General features: G+C 44.0%; 2 protein-coding genes across 5 annotated transcripts in view; one reads left to right on the top strand and one right to left on the bottom strand.

The window, feature by feature from the left end:
• LCA5L (Leber congenital amaurosis 5-like) overlaps window positions 1–11,550 on the top strand; it is a 21,826-nt gene extending 10,276 nt beyond the window's left edge. The window contains exons 3-7 of the mRNA XM_006754355.2: window positions 2,348–2,485; window positions 4,445–4,529; window positions 7,164–7,270; window positions 7,853–7,970; window positions 10,810–11,550. Of these exons, the coding sequence (XP_006754418.1) occupies window positions 2,348–2,485; window positions 4,445–4,529; window positions 7,164–7,270; window positions 7,853–7,970; window positions 10,810–11,528 (1,167 nt within the window). The 3' untranslated portion in view covers window positions 11,529–11,550. The remainder of the gene's footprint in view (window positions 1–2,347; window positions 2,486–4,444; window positions 4,530–7,163; window positions 7,271–7,852; window positions 7,971–10,809) is intronic.
• The window catches only part of WRB (tryptophan rich basic protein), a 21,084-nt gene continuing 9,196 nt past the window's right edge, over window positions 11,068–22,955 (bottom strand). The window contains exons 4-6 of one of the 4 annotated variants that reach the window (XM_015568911.1): window positions 21,350–21,464; window positions 16,949–17,008; window positions 11,068–11,496 (exon numbers count right to left, since the gene is read on the bottom strand). In XM_015568911.1, the coding sequence (XP_015424397.1) occupies window positions 16,995–17,008; window positions 21,350–21,464 (129 nt within the window). In that variant the 3' untranslated portion in view covers window positions 11,068–11,496; window positions 16,949–16,994. Of the gene's footprint in view, window positions 11,497–16,948; window positions 17,009–19,280; window positions 19,554–21,349; window positions 21,465–22,955 lie in introns of those variants that run through there. The other 3 variants (XM_015568907.1, XM_015568909.1, XM_015568904.1) reach the window with 3 other exon arrangements.

Below are 22,955 nucleotides of genomic sequence, written 5' to 3'. Positions count from 1 at the left end.
TCTGTTTAAAATTCAGGAAAGCAGCCGAAACCGGTTTGGCTCAGTGGATAGAGGTCGGCCTGCGGACTGAAAGGTCCCAGGTTCGGTTCCGGTCAGGGGCATGTGCCTGGGTTGCGGCACATCCCCAGTAGGAGATGTGCAGGAGGCAGCTGGTCGATGTTTCTCTCTCATCGGTGTTTCTGACTCTCTATCTCTCTCTCTTCCTCTGTAATTTCTTAATAAAAAATATATTAAAAAAAAAAAGAAAGCAACCCTCTACTTCAAGCTCTCTATTAAAAGGCTACTTCCCTGATGACCTCACAGCGTGTGTCTTCAGTCCCTTCCCCTGCCTGCTCCCTCATCCGTTTGTCCAGTCACTACACACAGACATTTTGGAATTTTAGAAACGGGACTTTTCCCAGATACTTCTCCTGCGAGCACAGAGGGAAACGGAACTAAAGCAATTGGAGACATTAATGGGTTGGTCTCCCTGATGATGTGTGGCTTCCAGAGCTGGGATCCCGTTGGAGGGATGAGTGGGGAGAGAACCTGGGTGACACTGAGCATAAATATAAATGGAACTGATTTACTGTTTAATTCCTTAATATGTGATGATGAGAGATAAGTATTTTTTACGATCTTGAAATAATTAGAAAATATCAATTCGTTTCAATCTGCTTTTTTAATCCCAGTTATTTCTTCTTTGGTAAAATCCTCCTCTATTTCAAAGAGAATTTTCTCACCTACAGTGGATAAGTGAGCTACAGAAAATAATGAGCCACTTCATTACACTCGTGCAAGTCGGAGACCGAAGTTCTCTCGTGTGGCTGTTGGGCAACATTAGGTCCATCTCAGCACGTGTCTGTCGTGTAAAAGTAACTGTATTTTTATCTCATCTACATATCTTTACATCTGCATGTTTTTATATCAATAAGCAAAACAAGAATTCAAGAAGTAGTTGCGTATTTTCCAGTCAGAAGCACTTGGTTACATGGGAAATTCCGTTTGGTTGTAGGGCACTTTGTGGGGGGGAGGTTTGTGGGCCAAAACACGTAGGTATTTTTTAGTGTTAATATTGTAGGGAGTGAGTGTTTTAGTGTTATATCACCCTTTTACATACCATACTTCCCACTTTCCTTTAATGAGGAAGTCTTAATGTTTTCACGGGGAAACCATACTTTATGGAAAAGAAAAAAGAAAGAAAAGGCTTTTGGCCACGCCTCTGTCAGAGTCCAGACCAAACATCTCCAGTGACAGAGCTCCCGTCCCGGGAGGTGAGCTGCAGCAGCGAGTCCTGAGCTGGCGTGGCCGTGGCCGTGCTCCGCGGCCGCTTCCGTCTGCGTGGGGCCCGTGAGACCAGGAGCCCTGCTGTCCCAGGCAGCAGGACCGCCGGCCACCAGGGGCTCCATGGGCTGGGCGACTTCAGGAAGAGAGGCTGAGAGGGTTTTGGAGAAGTCAGCAGGTCCTCGAATGACCTTGTTTCGTTCGGCGCCATGTCATTATAGCATCAGGGAGGAAAAACACGTCGATTCCTGGCCAGGGCCTGTCCCTGCGGAGTTGGCATTGGCTCCCCACGTCTGCGGGTTTGCCCTGGGACTCTGGTTTCCTCCCATGGTCCAGAGGCGTGCACGTGCAGGGCAGCAGCGTGTCTGCCTTGTCCCAGCATGAGGGGCTGCGGGTGGGAGTGTGCCTGTGCTGCAGGGTGTCCGGTCCAGGGGGGTCCCGCCTGGCGCCCTGAGCTGCCAGGAGAGGCCCCAGCCACCCACAGCCCTGAGCTGGAATCTGCAGGTTGGAAAGAATTAGCTTGCTTTTATTCATCTGTCTTAAATGTGTGAAGAGCTCGCCCTTATTTCCGTGTTTAATATCAGAATGTTCCGTCTTTATTTAGAGGTTTGGTGATTTTTATGACAGAAATATGCCATAGGAACTTACCTAATTTATATCCATCAGCCCACGGTAGCATTGGTTTTGTTCTACATCGTTCACTTAAAGTCAGTTTCCAAGAACCTGTTGACCACACTAGGTGAGGACTTAGCAGGGCGTTAGCAGAATACTTCACATAACAGACCTACTTGGGCTTAAAGTGTGACAGTGATTATATCTATTGATTTTCGGAACCTGTTCAAAAAAATGTTTATCAAATTTCAGAATGTAAAAAACATTCAGCTCAAAACATATTTATTCTCTAGAGTCGTGCCCAGGATTTTGTCTTTGTGGTTCAACTTAGTTCTAGAAAATGTCCCCTGTACAAGCCATCACTAATATTGTATTAAAAATTTGCACCTCTCATAAGTGTCATGAGTCCATGACAGTCAGAGGTTTGATAAACCGTGCTGGTTACGAGCATTGAAACATGCGCTGTTTGCAGAACTTGGAGAAGCAGCTGCGGTTGAACAACAAAGCCTTCAGCCGGCAGCTGGCCATCGAGAACCAGAAGACGCTGGCCGCCCAGACCGCCAAGGACACTCTGCAGACGGAAGTCAAACTCCTCCAGCAAAAACTGAAGGTACTTCTTCCAGCCAAACGCAACAACATTGGTGACATTCTGCTTCCCAATTGTCAGGGCTCCTCTTCCCTACGAAGAGTCAACGAGCATTCCTTGAGCGTTCCGAGATGCGGGTTTTCTTTCTTATTGTTTCTCTTGATTAACCAATGGAACACACCCACACAGGTTTCCGCACTGTGTTCTGACCCTGTGGTCTTCCACTCTGGGCCCGCTCTGTGCTGGGTACCGACTTAAACCTTGGTGCCAAGCATGAAGGAGGACTGCCCTTCATGCTCCTTCCTGTTGACCCGGCCATCCTGCACCTGTCAGTCGGCAGCTCGTGACCTGCCTCTTTCTTTTCTCCGCTGCTGACGTACAGGCTGACCCTCAACTAAAAAGATATAACCGCGTTTTCCAGATAATCAAAACTTGACCCTCTAAACATCAAGATCTTTTTTGTTTCTTTTCTCTCCCCATCCCTGGGCCCTTTCTTCCTGGGCTTTCCTCCCTAATCAGACGGGGGAGACTTCCTTAATCCACAGGCCAACCTCAGTGGTCCTGATTCTAACAGGCGTGCCTCTTGCTGTATGTGTAAGAAGCAGTGTTCAGCATTTCATTGAGTCTTTGTTTTCCTCAACAAGCCAGGATTTCAGACCTTTTATTTTGCTGAGACTTTTAAAAGAATATTGGGATTCAAAGTTACCGAGCCCTCCAAATATGGATAGTGTGACTGAGGACTGAATTTTTTAGTTTAGTTTTGTTTAGTTTAATTGGTTTATTTTTATTTTTTAATTACAGTTTACTTTCAATATTATTTTGTATTGGATGCAGGTGTACAACATAGTGGTTAGACACCCATATACTTTACAAAGTGTTCCCCCAATATTACCAATACCCACTTGGCACCATGCAATGTTATTGACTATATTTTCTGTTGTACCTTATGCCCCCATGACTGTTTTGTAACTACTAATCTGTACTTCTCAGTCCTTTCACCCAGTCCTCCCATTCCCCTCCCCTCAGTGTCTATATGAGTCTGTTTCTATTTTGTTTGTTTGTTTATATTCTTTCGATTTTACATATAAGTGAAATCTATGGTACTTGTCACTTAACATAATACCCTTTAGGTCCATCCATGTGACACAAATGGTAAGATTTCATTCTTTTTTGTGTTTTTTAATTAGTTTAAATCAGTGTAATTAGTTTAAATGGCTAGTGGCCACTATATGGGCGATGCAAAAGAATAAGAAACGTAGGGAATGGAAACAAGTGAAAGAAGGTAGCTCAGAAATTTTTCAAAAACATTGTCCCATCATAATAATACTATGTCACTCTGTTAAAAAGTGTTTTTTTTATGTCAGGAATGATATGTAATGCTATAGCCCCGTGGTCAGCAAACTTCGGCCGGCGAGCCACATGTGGCTCTTTGGTCCCTTGAGTGTGACTCTTCCTAAGCCTTAGGAGCACCCTAATTAAGTTAATAACAATGTACCTACCTATATAGTTTAAGTTTAAAAAATTTGGCTCTCAAAAGAAATTTCAATCGTCCTGTTGATATTTGGCTCTGTTGACTAATGAGTTTGCCAACCACTGCTATAGCCTATTTCTATTTCTGCTAGAAATACAGATTTTATTCAAAGAATTCTGAACTTGCCCTGGCCAGTGTGGCTCAGTTGGTTAGAGCATTGTCCCGTGCACCAGAAGGTCACCGGTTCAATTCCCAGTCAGGGCACATACCTAGATTGAGGTGTGATCCCCGTTGGGGGAAATATGGAGGCTACAGATTGATGTATCTCTCTCACATTGATGTTTCTCTCTCTCTCTTCCTTCCTCTCTAAAATCAATAAAAATATAATAAAAAGTAAAAAAGATATGCTCTAAAAAAAAGAAAATACTGAACTCAAATTGTTTTTTAGAAGAAATCAAGGTTGATAAAAAAACAAATACTTATAGAAAAATTGATTTTGTGGCTCTTTTTAGGAGAAAGATCGAGAGCTTGACATTAAAAACATCTATACTAATCGGATAGCGAAAAATTTACACGACAAAGAAGATTATCCAATAGGTATGTTTTAACTATTTTTCCTCAAAATCTATTCTTAAGTATCTAGTCAGATTTTCCTTATATCACCAAAATAATAGATGTTTAGAAAATCATTTTATTAGGCATTGAAACACATCTTGTGACTCTAGGAAAATAATAAAACTGCGCTATGGTTGCAACAACTAGAGAAGAATAGCAATTTGTTCCTGTCTTCCCACCCTCCGCTCAGTCCTGAGTGTTACTTCAGGCGGAGTGAAAGGAGGATTTTGCAGCTTGAAGCAAAGTAGCTGCCAAATGTTGAACTTGCTAAGAATATCTATTTGCCAGAGTGTGGATTTAAAACCCAACGTAGCCTGGCCGGTATGCTCAATGGCTGAGCATTGGCCTGTGAACCACAGTTCAATTCCTGGTCAGGGCACATGCCAGGGTTGCAGGCTCAATCCCCAGTGTGGGGTGTGCAGGAGGCAGCCAATCAATGATTCTCTCTCATCACTGATGTTTCTATCTCTCCCTGCCTCTTCCTTCCTCTCTGAAATCAATAAAAATATATTTTAAAAATAAATAATCCTGCCCTGATCTGTTTGGCTCAGTGGATAGAGCGTCGGCCTGCGGACTGAAGGGTCCTGGGTTCAGTTCTGGTCAAGGGCATGTACCTGGGTTGCGGGCACATCCCCAGTAGGGGGCAGGAGGCACCTGATCAATGTTTCTCTCTCATCGATGTTTCTAACTCTCTATCCCTCTCCCTTCCTCTATGTAAAAAAATCAATAAAATATATTTTAAATAAATAAATAATCTTATGTAATAAAGGGGTAATATGCAAATTGACTATCACGCCCTTGCACAAGCTGGCCACCCCCATTCCACTACAAGATGGCTGGCAGGGTAGGGCAGTTGTGGGCGATCAGGCCAGCAGGAGAGGGCAGTTGGGGGCAACTGGGCCAGCAGGGGAGCAGTTAGGTATCAATCAGGCTGGCAGGGGAGTGGTTAAGGGGTGATCAGGTTGGCAGGCAGAAGAGGTTAGGGGCAATCAGGCAGGCAGGTAGGCAAGCAGTTGGGAGACAGCAGTCCTGGATTGTGAGAGGAATGTCCAACTACTGGTTGGACATCCCCCGAGGGGTCCCAGATTGGAGAGGGTACAGGCTGGGCTGAGGGACACTTCTCCCCTCCCAGTGCATGAATTTTGTGCACCGGGCCTCTAGTAAATAAATAAAAACCAACTTTATCCCTGGCCAGTACAGCTCAGTTGATCGGGCATTATCCAGTGCATTGAAAAGGTGCTGGTTCGATTCCCGATCAGGACACAGGCCCGGGTCCCCGGCTCAATCCCTGGTAGGGGGTATGCAGGAGGCAGCTAATAGAAGTTCTGCTATCACAATGATGTTTCTCTCTCTCCCTCCCACTTCCTTTCTCTCTCTAAAAATCAATTAAAAATCATCTAAAGAATAAATAAATTTTAAAAAATAAAAATCAACTTTATTTAATTACAGTTTACCTCACTAAAATGCCCCATTTTAAGAGTGCAGTTCAGTAGGTTACATGATCCCCATGTAACCACCACCACAGTGAAAACATGGAGCAGTTCCCTCTCCTGGGGAGGTTCCCTGGTGCCCACTTTGCGCCCAGTAGCCCCCACCCCTGGCCCGAGGCCTCCGCTGAGTCCCTTCTGTCACACAGCGTAGTTTGCCTGTTCTAGAGCTTCATACCAATGGGGTCATAGTGGCTACTCTTTTGTGCCTGGCTTCTGTCCAGCACCATGTTTCTGAGACTCACCCATGTTGCTGCTACTGTCATCAGTCACTTTTATTCCTGAGCAGTACTCCCCCTCAGGACTAGATGTGCTTACTTGCCACCCAAGGGCTCCCAGTGGAACATTCTGCTCGGAAGAGAGACACTAGAGACACTCACCCTGTTTCGGGAGAAGTACCTATGCATTTACTGGTCTTTCATGTATTTTTATTGACTTCAGAGAAAGGGAGAGGGAGAGATAGAACATCAATGATGAGAGAGAATAATCGATGGGCTGCCTTCTGCACGCCTCCTCCTGGGGATCAAGCCCACAACCTGGGCACGTGCCCTGACTGGGAATCAAACTGTGACCTCCTGGTTCATAGAGTGGTGCTCAACCACTGGGCCACACCAGCCGGGCTCTTTTAAAGGCAACCGCCTCACATTTCCTTGAATTCCTTTGTTTGCCTCTGGTTTATGATCCAGAGTAACAGCCAGCAGAGAAAATGGTAAAACCACCCATGGGGCCATTTAAATGGGAGAGAAAGAGCAGTCACGCCCCTTCGCCTGGGCCACCTAACCATCGGTCAGCAGGCAGGAGCTCCGACACGGCTGGCAGTGCCCACTCTCGTGGTTGCATGCCTAAGTTCTGAGTCTTGGCTGCAGGCAGGGACAGCCCTGTCCTCGAACAGCCACACAGACCCATCTAATGCCAGCTGGCTTTGGACTCAGCCTCTGGGACACCCATAGCCTTTGTGGGAGGAGAAAGATGATAGTGGCAAATGTTACACATAGATGGAAAGGTTTTAGAAAGCATCTAGTGTACTTTGTTTCATTATGCTGCGAAGTGTCAGTTATTTTATACTTACAGTCAGTATTGCTTCCAAATGTCAGACATGTTTCTTATATGTAATGTACTTGTTCTGCAGTTTCTTCAACAAAATCAGTGCAGACAGACAGGAAAAATGTTCCATTTACAAGTACAAGACAACAGGGGACCCAAAAATCGGAAGACGTGCCATCTTTGACAACTAAGGTACAGCAAATTTGAAATCTTGCAACATCTAATTAAATATATCTAATATAATAATAGAGGAATATGCAAATTAGACAGGATGCCGTAACATGATGACAGATCTACAAGCAGCCAAGAGCTACAGGAGGGCAGGGCAGCGAGCTACGAGCACACGGATTTGTGGGCAGAGCTACAGTGGGGCCTTGACTTACGAGTGTCCCGACTAATGAGTTTTTCGAGATACAAGCCGTCTCTCGGCTGATTTTTTGCTTTGAGTTGTGAGCTAAAATTCCGGTTATGAGCCAGCTTCAGGTACCCCACCTCTAGTTGGCGCAGCAAACGTCACAGTGAATGCCACAACATCAGCCCAGCATCACGTGTCTCACTCATTCACTTTTGATTTGACATACGAGTAATTTGAGTTACGAGCTCCGTCACAGAACGAATTAAACTCGTAAGTCAAGGCCCCACTGTACTAGTCTTTACAAAATAGGCTACAGTAGTTTGATCTATACAAAAAAGTATTTGTATTCATTGAATTAAATACAATTTAAGGTTATCTGTACCCAAAAGATGAGCTTTTGCTGCTTTTCTGAATTCCAGAGTAAAAAGATAACAGGAAACACTGGTCATAAAGAAAAATCTACTGGAATAGTCCATGTAATTCCTCACGGTAGCAGTAAACTACCAAGCCAAGAGGAGTCCAAGAGAAAATATGAAGGTGATTTAGCAACTTTTAAGTCATATTTATTCTTTTTTTTTCTTTTTGTAAGTTGTGAATTCTGTATGTCCATGTATAAAAGTATACATAAGACATATATACTGTTCAAAGAACGATTATAGAATTTAACACTGTGTAGCCACCAGCCCTAACAAATAGAACGTTAGTCCCCAGAACACACTGTGGGCCCTTCCTAAACACATCCCCTCCCTGCCCGCCAGAAACAACCAGTCTTCACTCTGACGCCGCGTTCATTCCCTTGCGTTGCCTCTCACTTCCCTGTCCTCGCGTGTCCCCTTAAACATCATGTTCACTCTGACAGACTGAGTGGCAGACAAGCCCAGCTGAGCAAAGGGCAACACGGCCACTAATGAGACCAACCGAAGGCTTCCAGGGAGGGGTCAGCCGGCAGACTCTGGCTTCTGGGCCCGAATGTACAAGGGCCCGTCAGGGCGAGGTCCTGCACCGTCCTGGGCACAGAGAACCCACCACGCACGGCCTCCGGCAGGGCTGCTCTGCGCGTCTGGGAGAGGTTCGGGTGGAACAGGCTGCTCAGAACCTCCCGTTCTAAGAGCCCAGGGCTCACCTCCAGCGCTGGGAGGAGGTCGGAGCAGAACACGCTGGGGGTGAAATGGGAGCCCTTGGCTGACCTGGCCGCAGCCCAGGGACAGGGTGCCGTCTCCACCAGGCGGTGGGCCAGACGGCCAGGACCGGCTCACCTGGCAACACTGCAGAGCGGTACAGAGGAGCAGGGGTCTTGGTGGCACCAGCCCTTAACGCTCAAGCCTCTGCTACCAGGCTGGTGGCCCTTGCCCTGGCCGGGTAGGCTTAGAGCAGCGGTTCTCAACCTTCTGGCCCTTTAAATACAGTTCCTCATGCTGTGACCCAACCATAACATTATTTTCGTTGCTGCTTCATATCTGTCATGTTGCTACTGTTATGAATCGTCATGCAAATATCTGATATGCAAGATGGCCTTAGGCAACCCCTGTGAAAGGGTCATTCGACCCACAAAGGGGTCACGACCCACAGGTTGAGAACCGCTGGCTTCGTGGATAGACGATCGGCCTGCGGACTGAAGGGTCCCGGGATCATACTGGTCAAGGGCACATGCCCAGGTTGCAGGCTGGATTCTCAGTGTGGGGCATGCAGGAGGCAGCAGATCAAAGATTCTCTCATTGCTGCTTCTATCTATCCCTCTCCCTTCCTATCTGAAATCAATAAAAATATATATTTTTTAAAACCACAACGGACTGGTGGCCCTCTGCCTCTGGGGTGCAGCCATCATCCTGGCTTCGCCTTCACCAGCGGGAACAGAGGTGCCTCTTCGGACTGCGGAGAAGGAAGGGCAGGGGCAGGGAGGCCAGGCCGCAGCTGGTGCCATGACCCAGGCAAGAGACTGGTGGTCCGGACTGGGACTGGGAGCAGTGGAAGTGGGAAATAAGCAATTTCGCCTGTTAGCAAAGTTTAACATTTGCATTAAGTGTCAGTAGGACATAATATTACTTAGAATCAACTATACATCTTGCTGCTTCTTTGCTCACCACTAATTCTTGAAACATATTTCGTCTCTTGCTAGAATTCCTTTTTTATTATTTTGGAGTATAGTGAATAGTTTCATTTCAGAATGTGTGGAATATGTGAGGAAATTTCCCAGCTCTCTGCACGTCCAGCGCTGTCCCGCTCTCCCTCACAATGACTGCCATTCTGCCTGCTAACTGGTGGCCTCCTCTGACCAGCTTGTTGGTCGTGGCTGCGGGTCTGTGCACGTCTGTACCTGCAACAGGCCTCCCCGCCTCCACACCCCCACCCTGAGAGGGGAGGGCTGACGGCAGGCTCCCTGCTGCCTGGCGAGGAACGGAAAGGGCAGCCCTTCTTCCCGCGGCTGCTTCACTAACAACTGAAATCTCTCCTGTCAGGGCACATCCATCCCCGCGTCTCTATCACAAGTGCCCAGAATCCCACAGGCTGCACATGCCATCGTGTATTTAACCATGACCCTCTGACAGGCATTCAGGACGTGCCGCTGTTCCCTACCCGTGCTCAGTAACATCCTTACCCGACATGCCAGTGTGTGTGTGTGTGTAGGGCTTGGTCCTAGAAGTGAAGTTGTTGAGGCTCTGAATATGTTCACTCAAAATTGTAATCAGTATTGCCAAACTGCCACCCAGATACAGCTATACCAAGTTACACACCCACCCGTTGGGAACAAGAGTTCCAGTTTCCCGATAGTCTCACCAACTCGAAATGACTTGCCAATTGGGTAAAAATATCCTTGTTGTTTCAACTGGCACTACCTCCAGCTAGTGGTGTTTGAACCTTTAGTAATAACCTATTGGCAACTTTTAGTTCTCTTGGGAATATCATTTTTCTTTTGGTTTCATGTTTCTCTCATTTGGTATGATTAGGAGAGTGCCACATCCCTGCCTCTAAGAGCACCTTTTCCGTATTCTGGCGCTGTAGGCTCTTACTGCCTCGGCTTTATGTCATTTTTATGTGCTTGTCAGGAGGTGTAAATGTGTGTGGCAAACATGCATGCCATCTTGAAATAAAAGCCCATTATTTTAAAGATCGCCAAATTGCCGAAACCGGTTTGGCTCAGTGAATAGAGCGTCGGCCTGCGGACTGAAAGGTCCCAGGTTCGATTCCGGTCAAGGGCATGTACCTGGGTTGCAGGCACATTCCCAGTAGGAGATGTGCAGGAGGCAGCTGATCAATGTCTCTCTTGCATCGATGTTTCTAACTCTCTATCTCTCTCCCTTCCTCTCTGTAAAAAAATCAATAAAATATATTTTTAAAAAAATTAAAGATCACCAAATTGACTATTTTTCTAATACAGATTTATCAAAGGAAGAGGAGCATCTGAAAGTACCAGCAGCTCTGGAGAATCCTGGAAGACAGAGAGAGAAAAAAGCAGATCAAGAGAAGAAAACCACTTTAGAAATAGAACAAGAACTACCATCAAAAAGAATCCAAGTCATTCACCCTGACCGGGGAAGCCAACAGGAAAATGATGCAGCAAAAGAAGAGCTTAAAAAAAGTATCCCCCAAAGCGACATGGAGGAGGTACCAAATAAAAATGTCCACACCCCCAAAATACACCTCCGACAAAGAAAGCATTATTTATTCTCAGAAGCCACGGAAAACCTGCATCATGGGCTTCCTGCGTCCGGTGGGCCAGCCAAACCAGGTGCCTGGCGATGCAACCACAGCATAGGCAAACAGCGCGGGGGCGCCCAAGAGCTGAAGCCCAGGCACTCCGGGGGCAGGTACGAGCCCTCTTTTGGTAAGTCTCCCAGAACAAAAGCAAAAGACGAAACTTTCAGAGCAAAGAAGAGCAATCTCATGGAGGAACTCTTTGGATCAGGCTGCGTCTTTAAAAACGACCAAACAAGTCCTGCTACTGAAGGGTCTGAGGAGACGTGGACGAGTAAGATGCAGCAGCCACCCTCTAGTCAGGCCTCTGCCAGCAATGCGTTTGGAGATTCTAAAGTAACTGTGGTGAGTTCTGTTCAGTCCTCGTCACCTACAGAAGGAAACATGAAAATAATTATTTAAATAAAATCGATATTCTAATACAGTCTGGTCTGCTATTCTGGTTCTTTTGTGCCTTTAATTTTGTACTGTGTGTGTGTGTGTGTGTGTGTGTGTGTGTGTGTGTGTGTGTGTTTTCAGTACATAAATTGACTTTGGATAATTAAGGTTTTGTTTTATTGCTAACCTAATTTTAAAATTCCATTTTGTATTAGACAATGACAACATTTCTAATGACACCTTATTTTTCCTATAACTGAGACGTCCATTATCTTTTGGATGACTCATTTATTATGGTTTTCATATTCTATGGGACTCCATTGCTCAAGTCCACCCAAGATATACAGAGCTCATTCATATAACAATTTTATCAAAAATCAAATTGCATTGTAACTTTAAAAGCATGAAGCAGCTTTGAAAGATAAAATATGATCAGAGGGCTCCATATTTTTTAAAAACCACAAACACAGCAGTGATCACCAAGCTTGGTTTTATGAAAATTATTTTTGAGCCCTGGCTGGTGTGGCTCAGTTGGTTGCAGTGTCATCCCATACACCAAAGGGTAAATGGTTCAATTCCTGGTGAGGACACATGCCCAGGTTGCGGGTTCCATCCCAGGTAGGGATGCATTGGAGGCAGCCAATCAATGTTTCTCTCTCACATTTATGTTTTTCAGTCTCTCCCTTCCTCTCTCTAAAATCAATAATACTTTTTAAAAATTATTTTTTGAGTGTTGTCTTATTCAGCTAAACTGGGCATCTAATGTCCTGCCTTTGGGGGCAACACTTTCCCATGTGCACCTAGGATTCAGCATTTTTAAATATATGCGTTGCATACCTGCACCTTGACCTTTTTTTCTGTTAATCTTGTTCTTTCAAAATAGTATATGGGGCCCTAGCTGGTTGGCTCAGTGGATAGAGCGTCAGCCTGTGGAGTGAAGGGTCCTGGGTTCAATTCTGGTCAAGGGCACATGCCCAGGTTGCAGGCTTGATCCCCAGTAGGGGGCATGCAGGAAGCAGCTGATCAATAATTCTCATCATTGATGTTTCTATCTCTCTTTTATTGATTTCTTTCTGAAATCAATAAAAATATAATTTTTTAAAAAGCATATGGATATAGTATCCACAAGTTAGCTGCTCGGTCCTGATTAATGTATTCTTTACACCTAGAATACTTTATTTTAGGACTATACAAAAAGGGCTGTACTCTCAATGTTCATCAGTTAACTTGCCTTCATTTTTTTAGATTATATATTTTAAGAGAGAGAGAAACATCAATGTATTGTTTCACTTATTTATGCATTCATTGATGACTTCCTGCGTGTGCCCTGAATGGGAACTGAACTCTCAACCTTGGCTCATTGGTGAACACTGTAACCAACTGAGCTATCTGGCCAGGGCTGCATTCATTTAGTTGTAAGAGCAACTTATTTATAACTAGAGGCCCAGTGCACGGACCCCTGAGGGGTCCCGGATTGTGAGAGGGCACAGGCCAGGCTGAGGGAAACCACCAATGGATGATCGGGGCAGGGGAAGGGCTGCGGGAGGGCTTCAGGGTGTGTCCAGCCCCACTCACCCAGTCCCGATTGGCCGGACCCCAATAGCAAGGTAACCTACCAGTCAGAGTGTCTGCCCCCTGGTGGTCAGTGCACATCATAGCTATGGGTCAAACAGTCAAATGGTCACTTAGGCTTTTATATATATAGATTTAGACCACAGTGTTTCCAAGGATGTTTATGGGTTGGTATGTAATATTAACACTTTTAAAAATTGAAAATAAAAAATAAACTTTTAAAAGGGAGTATAAAAAGGGGGGGCAGTACAAGTTATGATGGGAAAAGAATTGTATTTAAAACCAAAGATAAAGACTACAAGTGGCATAAGCTTTGACCTTTATGAAAACTACAGTGGGGAAAACAGAAGGAAGGAGAGACGGGGGGGGGCAGAGAGAGAACACTTAGAATTTCCACAGCTTACACAGGGGACTATGCAAATGCACATGAAATGACATAACTGACTAGCCCTAAATTCTGGAGAAATTTACTAAAATGACTCTTAGAAATGGTGTAATAGGACAATATTACAATGTCTACTCCAGCTTTAGAGCAGATGGAGAATTTTTCAGGGGACCTTTCCTTATGCCTACCCACAACAAAAGCACAATCATAACATTAAATCAGAACTGCCTAAAAGTGCTTCTCTAGGGCACTATTTAAAAAAATATAATCTAAGCTTGTTACTTTCTAGTCATCTAATTAAGATTATTTTAAAGATATATGCATAAGACTAGAGGCCCTATGCATGAAATTCATGCAAGGGGCTCGGCCCTCGCAGCCCCGGCTTCATCTGGAAGGACATCTTGAAGGTCGTTTGGCTGTCTGGTCTAATTAGCATATTACACTTTTATTATTATCCTATATAATAAAGAGGTAATATGTAAATTAATCCTCACAACATGGCTGCCTATGACCAGGCCAGCAGAGGGGTGAGGGACGACCAAACGACTGAACAAGCAGGCTGCATGGGGTGACCAGGCCAGCAAGGGGGTTAGTGAAGGACAACCAAACGACTGAACAAGCAGGCTGCATGGGGTGACCAGGTTGGCAGGGGGGGTTAGTGAGGGATGACCAAATGACAGTTAGGGGCGACCAGGCTGGCAGAGGGGAGGGGGGCAGTTGGGGGCAACCAGGACAGCAGGGGGGCAGTAAGAGGCAACCAGGCCGGCGGGGGGGGAAGTTGGGGGCGACCAGGTGGGCAAAGGGGGACAGTTGAGGGGCAACAGGGGCCAGCAGGGGGGGCAGTAAGGAGTGACCAGGCCATCAGGGAGGGGGCAACTGGGGGTGACCTGGCCAGCAGTGGGATGCAATTAAGTGTGACCAGGCCGGCAGGGGGGACAGTTAGGGGCAATCAGGCCAGCATGCAGAGGCAGTGAGGGACAATCAGGCTGGCAGAGGGGGCAGTTAGAGGCGACCAGGCAGGCAGGCAGGTGAGCGATTAGAAGCCAGCAGTCCAAGACTGTGAGAGGGATGTCCCGGATTGGAGAGGGTGTGGTCTGGGCTAAGGGGAACCCCCCGACACACACCTCAATGCACAAATTTCATGCACTGGGCCTCTAATAGATAATAAAATGCTAACTTCTATCTCTAAGGAAGAAGATTGTGGTCAATTTTTAATTTATTTTCAGTGTATTTATTTTCTATGATTTTCAATACTGAACATAGCTGTATAATCAGGAGGGAAAGATGTTTTAAATAAAAAGCGATCCAGTGTGGCTCAGTGGTTGAGTGTCGACCCATGCACCAGGTCACTGGTTCGATTTCCGGTCAGGACACAAGTCTGGGTTTCAGACTCCATCCCCAGCAGGGAGTGTGCAGGAGGCAACTAATAGATGATATTTCTCTCATGGATGTTTCTATCTCTCTCTTCCTCTCCCTTACTTTTTCTCTCTGAATCAATAAAAACATATTTTTTATAATAAATATTTTTAAGTCAAGCACCAAAGCATAAATGTTAATATTTGATTGTTAGAAAACAATGTTAACATATATACAGCATTTGGCTTATGGAAATAATAACCACTTTAAATGAAATATTTTAGACGCTTGGGTGTAGAAAGTGCTGGAGAATAAAGTACAGTTTTACTTTACTGCTACTGAGAGCAACGAGAATCTGATTAACTCTTCCGTTTTCAACACTTGGCATCACTAAGAAAAGAGACTGACTGAATTGGTCCACAAAACATTTTAAGGTCCAGTGTATTTTAAATGGGAAAAATTTCACTAATAGAAGTTCCTAAGATCTCAAATTCCTTTTAGTCTGTTCACTGAGAATTAAAACATATTTTAAAAATATTTCTTAAGAGAAATTCATTTCCTGTACTCTGGTAGACAAGGTACTTTGGCGCTCCTGCTATAGAAAGGCTAAAAATGCTGTATTAACTACAACGGAGGTCGCCAACCTTTCGGACCTCACAGACCACCAGTGGTCCGTGCCACCGGTTGACAACCGCTGCTCCCAAGGTTTCCTTTCTAGAACAAACATGTCTTTAATCAGTTCAGCTGGTGAACACTAAGTGAAAGGAGGCCCCAGGGAGGCTGTGTCTCTGAAATCAGCTTTGGCCTAAAGGGCATTTGCGAAAACTGGAGAACTGGGCATCAGAAACGCCTCCAGGGCCAAACCCAAAGAACAACACCCATCAGCCCAAGTAGAAGCCTAAGAGAAGGTCCCTCCCACGACCCCTGGCCGGCCAGGCCTCAGCCTCAACAAGCTGAGGAATTGTCTTAAACTCAGAGACTGTGGCCAGTCCACCCTCACCCTGTTTGACAGATTGAAATTGGATTGGTTGATAGAACCTAAAAGTAAAGTTTAAAGAGATCTAGGCTGGTAGTAGCCCCAGAGCAGTAGAAATACAAATCCTTTCTGCAAGAGCCTATCTTTTTGTTTTCCTTTATGTATAAATTTCAGAGAAGGGAGATAAAATCTCAATGATGAGAATTATTGATCAGCTGCCTCCCACATGCCCCACACCAGGGATTGAGCCAGCAACCCAGCCATGTGCCCTGACCGGGAATCGAACTGTGACCTTCTGGTTCATAGGTCGATGCCCAACCACTGAGCCACAGCGGCCGGGCTGGAAGAACCTATCTTCAACTCAGGCCGCAGGAAATTCCTACAGTTAAACACAAAAAGAACAAGGTGCTAAGAGAACCAAGAGGAATAACATATAAGGACCAGATCTGCAAAGACTTCACCTATTGGAATTATACACAGAAAATAAATGTCTGAAGAAATAAAAAGTTTTTGAAAATATGAATTAAAAAGAGTAAGAATTCAGCATCTGTGACAACTCAGAAGACATATAATAATTTAAATTAACTCAACAAACAGGTTTAACAGCAGAGGAGACCAGAATGAAGAGAGTAAAAGATCTGAAGCACTGATCAATATCAAAGCACAGAGACAGGAAATAGGTTAGTAGACATGAACAGAGTGAAAAGGTTTAACAAGCATCTGTTTCACCCTGGCTGGTTTGGCTCAGCAGATAGAGCGTTGGACTGTGGACTGAAGTCACAGTTTGCCAGTCAAGGGCACGTGCTGTGGTTGCAGGCTCAATCCCCAGCCCTGGTCAGAGTGTCCTCAGAAGGCAACCAATCAATGTGTCTGTCTCTCCCCCTCCCTTACACTCTCCCTAAAAATCAATGGAAAAATATCCTCAGGTGAGGATAAAAAAATGATTGTGGATTTGTATATAGAAATATTTCCCTGCTTGATTTACCATAAATACTACTATACAGGAAACCCAATTGGCATGAAGAGAGCTTTAGATACTTTAAATCAAACAGATGTCTCATCTAAAGCTAGAAACTATCTATACCCAGTCTTTTTTAATAGAAACACAAATCTATAATTATCCATAAGTATACATAAATATACAAACATTAATACCAGTAATCCCCGTAATGTGGAATCATGGGAGAATTTGCTTCCTCATTCATTTTCTGGACTTTTCAAATAGGATTAAAAAAAAAAAGCACCAGTTATTTTTTTAGGTACTACTTTTATAATTTAAAATTTTTATTTTAAAACCACACATATCAATATCCATAAATGTATGGGATCATTGGAAGAATCATAAGAAACTGGTAACAGAGGAAATTGGGCGACACGACAGTAAAAGGGTCAGGAGATGTTTTTGGGGTTTTTTTATTTATCTTTATTGTTGAAAATATTACAGATTTCCCCTTGTTTCCCCATTTACCCTCTCCATGCCACACCCGCCCCCAATGAACTTTTAAATGTATCCTTTTCTATGTTTTAAATTCAGTACCATGTTTGTTTTTTTTAATCCTCATCTGAGGATATTTTTCCATTGATTTTTTTTTTTTTTTTTTTTTAGAGAAAGTGGAAGAGAGGGAGGAGGGGGAGAGGTAGAGATAGAGACAAACATCAAGGTGAGAGGGTCACATCAATTGGTTACCCTCTGCACCCACCCCAACTGGGCCTAAGGAATGAACCTGCAACCCAGGTACATGGCCTTGACTAGGAATTGAACCCAAGACCCTTAGGTCCACGGGCCAATGCTCTAACCATTGATAAACACTGGCCAGGGCAATACCAAGTTTATTATCTATTTAAAAACAATGATGTGAAATATGACGAACATTTAAGCTTCCCCTATTTAATCTTCACTATTAATGTACGTGGAAAGCGTTAACAGCTGTGAAATGTAAATCTCTTCCTCCAGCCTCAGTGAAATCTGTCATAATTGCAGTACTAACTGAGAGAATATATCCTTAGGAGATAAATGTGGGTCTTGTCAGGGAGGCTTGAAACGGCTTAGTGTCCCAAGGACATCCCTGGGCACGTGCACCTGGCCGCTCGATCGAGACTACGCAACCCGTCCAGCTGCCTGCAGCTCAGGTGGGCATCAGACTGTGGCCTCTACGGACCCTGGACCCTGCATCCTCCTTGTGCTGCTGCCATCTCCCCCGTCAGGTTGGCATCTCACCCTTGTGGCCACGTGTGCCCTGTGGTGACTGACAGTGGAGCTGGAGTCGGAGCTCTCACGATACTGTCTGTAGAAACAGCTGTGCTCCTGGCTCTGCATCCTTCCTCAAAGCCACGTCAGCCTGCTGCCAGGTAAGTCTGAACGATCAGGGAATCTGAGACACTCCAGTCCGATAAACGGAAGTCACATAGCGCTTTGTCATGTCACGGTACAACTAGCAGGAAGCACAGTGAGCTCCTCACTGGGTCACTAAGGAGCACAAGAACATGATCTTTTCAAACCTAGTGATGGAATCTGGCTTTAAGGTGCTGCAGCCGACGTAGTTAATGGTTAAAGCCCTCTGCCACTTGTCAGTTACAGACTGGTCATAGCAAATGAGTGGCTGTAAGGAAGGAAGTCATACAAGCACTTGCAAAGATTTTAATTAGTAAAGAAGTGTTTTAAAAATATTTAGCAGCATTATATTTTATGGGCCAAACATGTATCCATTTGAATTAATTTAATCAGGCTTCCTACTTTAACTTTGTTCCGTTCTATGGAGCATAAATATTAAATGCTTATAAATACATTTCATTTGAAATGCTTTAAGTACAAAACACATAATTCAAGCACAAAACAATGTGTAATGATCTCACAAATACATTTATAAAACTCGGAAATGAAAAAGTAACAGCTTCAAATAAGGAGATAATACTCCACCAAGGCTTGCTCAACAGATGACATTTTAAACCAAAGACAAGCACAGGCAATGTCAGTAGTGTTATTCTCAGTGGTGCTGCATGAGATTAAAAAACAAATTTTCAAATTCTAGTAGTGATATTAAATTGCTTTCTAATCTGGATTAAAAGTAGTATGAAGTCTTTAAAGTACTTAAATTATGAGAAAATGTTGACTTTCCAATTGGCAATGTGACCTTTAAAATATGCCAAGAGATGCCCAGCCAGTGTGGCTCAGTGGTTGAGTGTCAACCCATGAACCAGGTCACAGTTCGGTTTCTGGTCAGGGCACATGCCCAGGTTTCAGGCTTGATCTCCAATAGGGTTCGTGCATGAGAGGCAGCCAATTGATAATTTTCTCTCATCATTGATGTTTCTCCCTCTCTCTCCCTCTCCCTTCACATCTCTGCAATCAATTTTTAAAAAGCATACTTAAAATATGCCAAGTGTGCAAATCACAAGTAACAACATGTAGATAGATGCCTGTAATGTCACATTTCTTAACACAAATCTGCTGCTTTGCTGGCCAGTACGGAGGCGTGACAGACCTCTCTGCCTCAATGACAAGTGTACAAATTTAATTCTTATAAGAATCTCACATAAAATCCAAGAACAAGCAGGTCATCAAAAGAACTAGCCTGCACTCTTTTGTTTCTTAAACAAATACAAGACAATAAAACAGTTTAAGTCAGATTTTTAACCTAAGTGAAAATTCATTTTTCAAAGTCTCAGAGCTGTATTCATCTTCTTTTTCAGCTGAAAGGATGAAGCATAATAGCCACAACTTTGTTACAGACTAAAATCCAGCAGGTGACTCCAACACCACCTGAAAATAAAGAAATTCAACGTGAGAGCACAGCACGCGTTCTGCCCACATTCCCTGCCTTTGTTCCCAACGTGGGGCACAAGCCCCACAGGGGGGCGATTCGAATATAAGTTATTAACAATGAACCTTTTGCATTTCTTATGGTTCCAGGGGCTTCATATACACTATATAAATACATACTGTGACATATTTATGCCAGTTCTCTATTTTATCTTTTGAAACTTTGTTATTTTTTCATATCACTTCATATTATTATTTTTTTAACAATTTCTTAGTGATTTCTTCCTCAGGACTTCAACTTCTTTTATTCTTTTTTCTCTTTCATGGCTGCCATGTTCTTTGGAAGCTTGTTTAGACCACGTGAATGGCCTTTTAGGCTTCCTCCACGTGCATAGGAGTCACTTTTTGAATAATAAGAATTATGTGTCACGGGGGGCAGGGGCATTGGGATGTTAGAGATGCTTGGGTGGGACGTGGCCAACAAAAGGCTGGGAACCACTGTCTAGAGGAAGTAAGAGTAGTTCCATTCTTTTGGAGCAGTGCTGGGCTAAGACAAAGTTTGTATTTCGTGGGTTCCAATGCATCAGACTTTCGATTAAATCACAGGGCTGCCTTCCTTACTAAGCAGGAATTATACAGAACCATGAGCGCTGGTTTGAGTTCCTCTTCTCTACCGAGAAATAAACTTTATTATTCACAATATTCGTAGGCTGGAAGGCCACTCTGTGACACTATTTGGTTTTCCCTTCTCAAAGAGCGTCATGAATGAAGCAATGTTTACCCACACCATTCCTGTCCCACTGGTCAATGAGAGACAGGAAGACAGGCTGCAAGAGTGGCCAGTGGCCTGCTGGCTGCCGGCAAGAGTGGCCTCTTGCACCAGTACTGCCCTCAAGGCTGAGTCCCACAAAGGGGGTGGGGGAGGGAAGTGGTTAAATTGAAATAGTCATTCCTTTTGATTTAGTAATTCACCTCCAGCATGATCACAAATCACAACCAAAAACTGACTGAAAAGGAGGTGTGCTATAGCATTATTCTTGGTAGAAAAAATTAGGACCTAATTTTTAACAGGAAAATTAGTAAATTATGACACATCCAAATGAAGAACAGCTATTCAAAACTCCTTAATAAAGAAAAGTTTATTGATATGGGAGAAGGCTTACAATATAAAGTAAAAAGGGACAAAAAGCTAGACAACCTTAACTATGCAAGGGTGGGCAAAAGTAAGTCTACAGTTGTTCAAATGTAATATATAATACAAGAATAAATAATAATACAAGAATAAATAATAATACAAGAATAAATAAGACTACAAGAATAAATAATAATACAAGAATAAATAATAATACAAGAATAAATAATAATACAAGAATAAATAATAATACAAGAATAAGCTGTGTTTCATGTAATCATAACTGTAAACCTACTTTTGCCCATCCTTGTATAAAAATAAATAGAAAAAGACTGGAAAAATATAGCACAGTCTAAGAGGTTATCCATAGTTAATGAGTTTTCTTTCATTTTTCTTTTCTTTTTAGTCATCCCACAATGACATGTACTACTTTTATCATACAAAAGAAATTATCATTCACATATAAAAAAATGGCCGAGAGCCATAAATGCCCTCGCTATGCCTAGAACTGAAAGGGCTGCAGAATCTGGGAATGGAAGTGGTGTTGGAATAAGCAGGCTTGTGAAATGGACGATGAGGACGGTGTCAGGTTGACTTAACCTACCACACACCTCCTCCTAAGTCTCTCCACAGTCTCCCACTATGTTTCCCGGGAAGCGCTTACCTGCTACTCTAGTGGGAAACGCCACCAGCCGGTCGAGCGGAGTTATCCACTTACTGGGCACCACAGCCACAGGAACCGAATAATATTTCCAAATGAGGGAGACCATCAGGGCAGCCTGCGGAGACACTGTGCTGAGGGCCACCCACCTGCCGTCCCGCGGCCAGTCCTCAGGGAGAAGAGGACACCCCACAGCGACGACCAAGCACTATCAATCCAGTCCCTGCAGCCCACAGCGCCCGCCGGTAACATATACAGCTGACCTTGAACAATGCGGGTTAGGGGCACCGACCCCACACAGTCAAAAACCCCAGTGTAACTTCTGACTCCCCAAAACATAACTACTAATAGCCTACTGCTAATAAACAGCTGACTAGCACATATTTTATGTTATATATATCATATACTGTGTTCCTACAATTAAGCTAGAGAAATGTTAAGAAAATTATAAGGAAGAGAAAATACAAATATATCTTTTATACATTCATGACATACCTTTTTCTTTTTTTTTTTTTGTTGCTTATTTCTACTTTATTTTTTTAATTGCTATTACATGTGTCCTTATCCCCACATTATCCCCATCCTCCCCACTCACGCCCTCACCCCCCTGTTGTCTGTATCCATTGGTTAGGCACCTTTTTCTTAATATTTTCAATATTTCTAGGCTATTCAGTGGTTCACCTGTGAGTTTTGTCAAATTGTCACAAGTCTCCAAAAAAATTTCCAATATATTTGTTGAAAAAAAATCCACATAAGTGGACCCATGCAGTTCAAACCGATGTTGTTTGAGCGTCAACTAAATACACTATTAAATTAGCTGATAAATAATGAAGATTTCCCATAGCACAAGTGTTCTCTTCTCATTAAATATCTCTTTTAAGTAAACTATGCTAAATACACCGGACTAGGGACAAAAGCAACCTTACGCCTCTGGATCCTTCAAAAAGTATTTGACTCTCATCCACACTCTAGTGCTGGCCTTCTCATGCAGAAGCGGGCCTCTGCAAGTTTCAATGGTGAGAGCATCTCTCCTCTCCCCTCCTTTCCCCAGCAGCATTCCCTCAAGTTGTCTTCTGTCCCCTCTGTGGCCCTGAATATGTCACTCAAATATGCCCTAAAAGAGGGCCTCCGGCGCTGGCCAGGTAGCTTGGTTTGTTAGAGCCTTGTCCCGATATCCAGGGGTGGGGACCGTCCAGGCCTCGGGCCATATAACACCAGCAAAATCATTTGGTCTGGCCCTATTAAGGCACCAGGGGTGAGTTAATTAAATGTTTGACCACATACAGCAGGCTAATTTTTAAGTTGATAATTGTGTATGGCCCCCGAAAGATGTTACAAATATCCCAATGGCCCTTGGCAGGAAAAGGTCCCCACCCCTGCGATACGCCAAGATTGTGGGTTCGATCCCCCGTCAGGGCACATACAAGAAGCAACCAATGAATACATAAGTAAGTGGAACAACAAGTCGATGTCTCTGACTCTGTCTCTCTGTCTGTCTGTGTCTGCAGCCGTGTCTTGAGTTCTAGCTCTGCTACTTAACATTTCGGTGACAGCGGACAAGGTAAGGAACTTCTCTGGATCTGCATTTCCTCCACAGCCAGCCTTCGAG

This window comes from Myotis davidii, unplaced genomic scaffold (assembly GCF_000327345.1).
Source record: "Myotis davidii unplaced genomic scaffold, ASM32734v1 scaffold512, whole genome shotgun sequence".
Taxonomy (NCBI): Eukaryota; Metazoa; Chordata; class Mammalia; order Chiroptera; family Vespertilionidae; genus Myotis; species Myotis davidii.
Note: the sequence above shows the minus strand (reverse complement) of the source record. Positions and strands in the feature narration are given on the sequence as shown.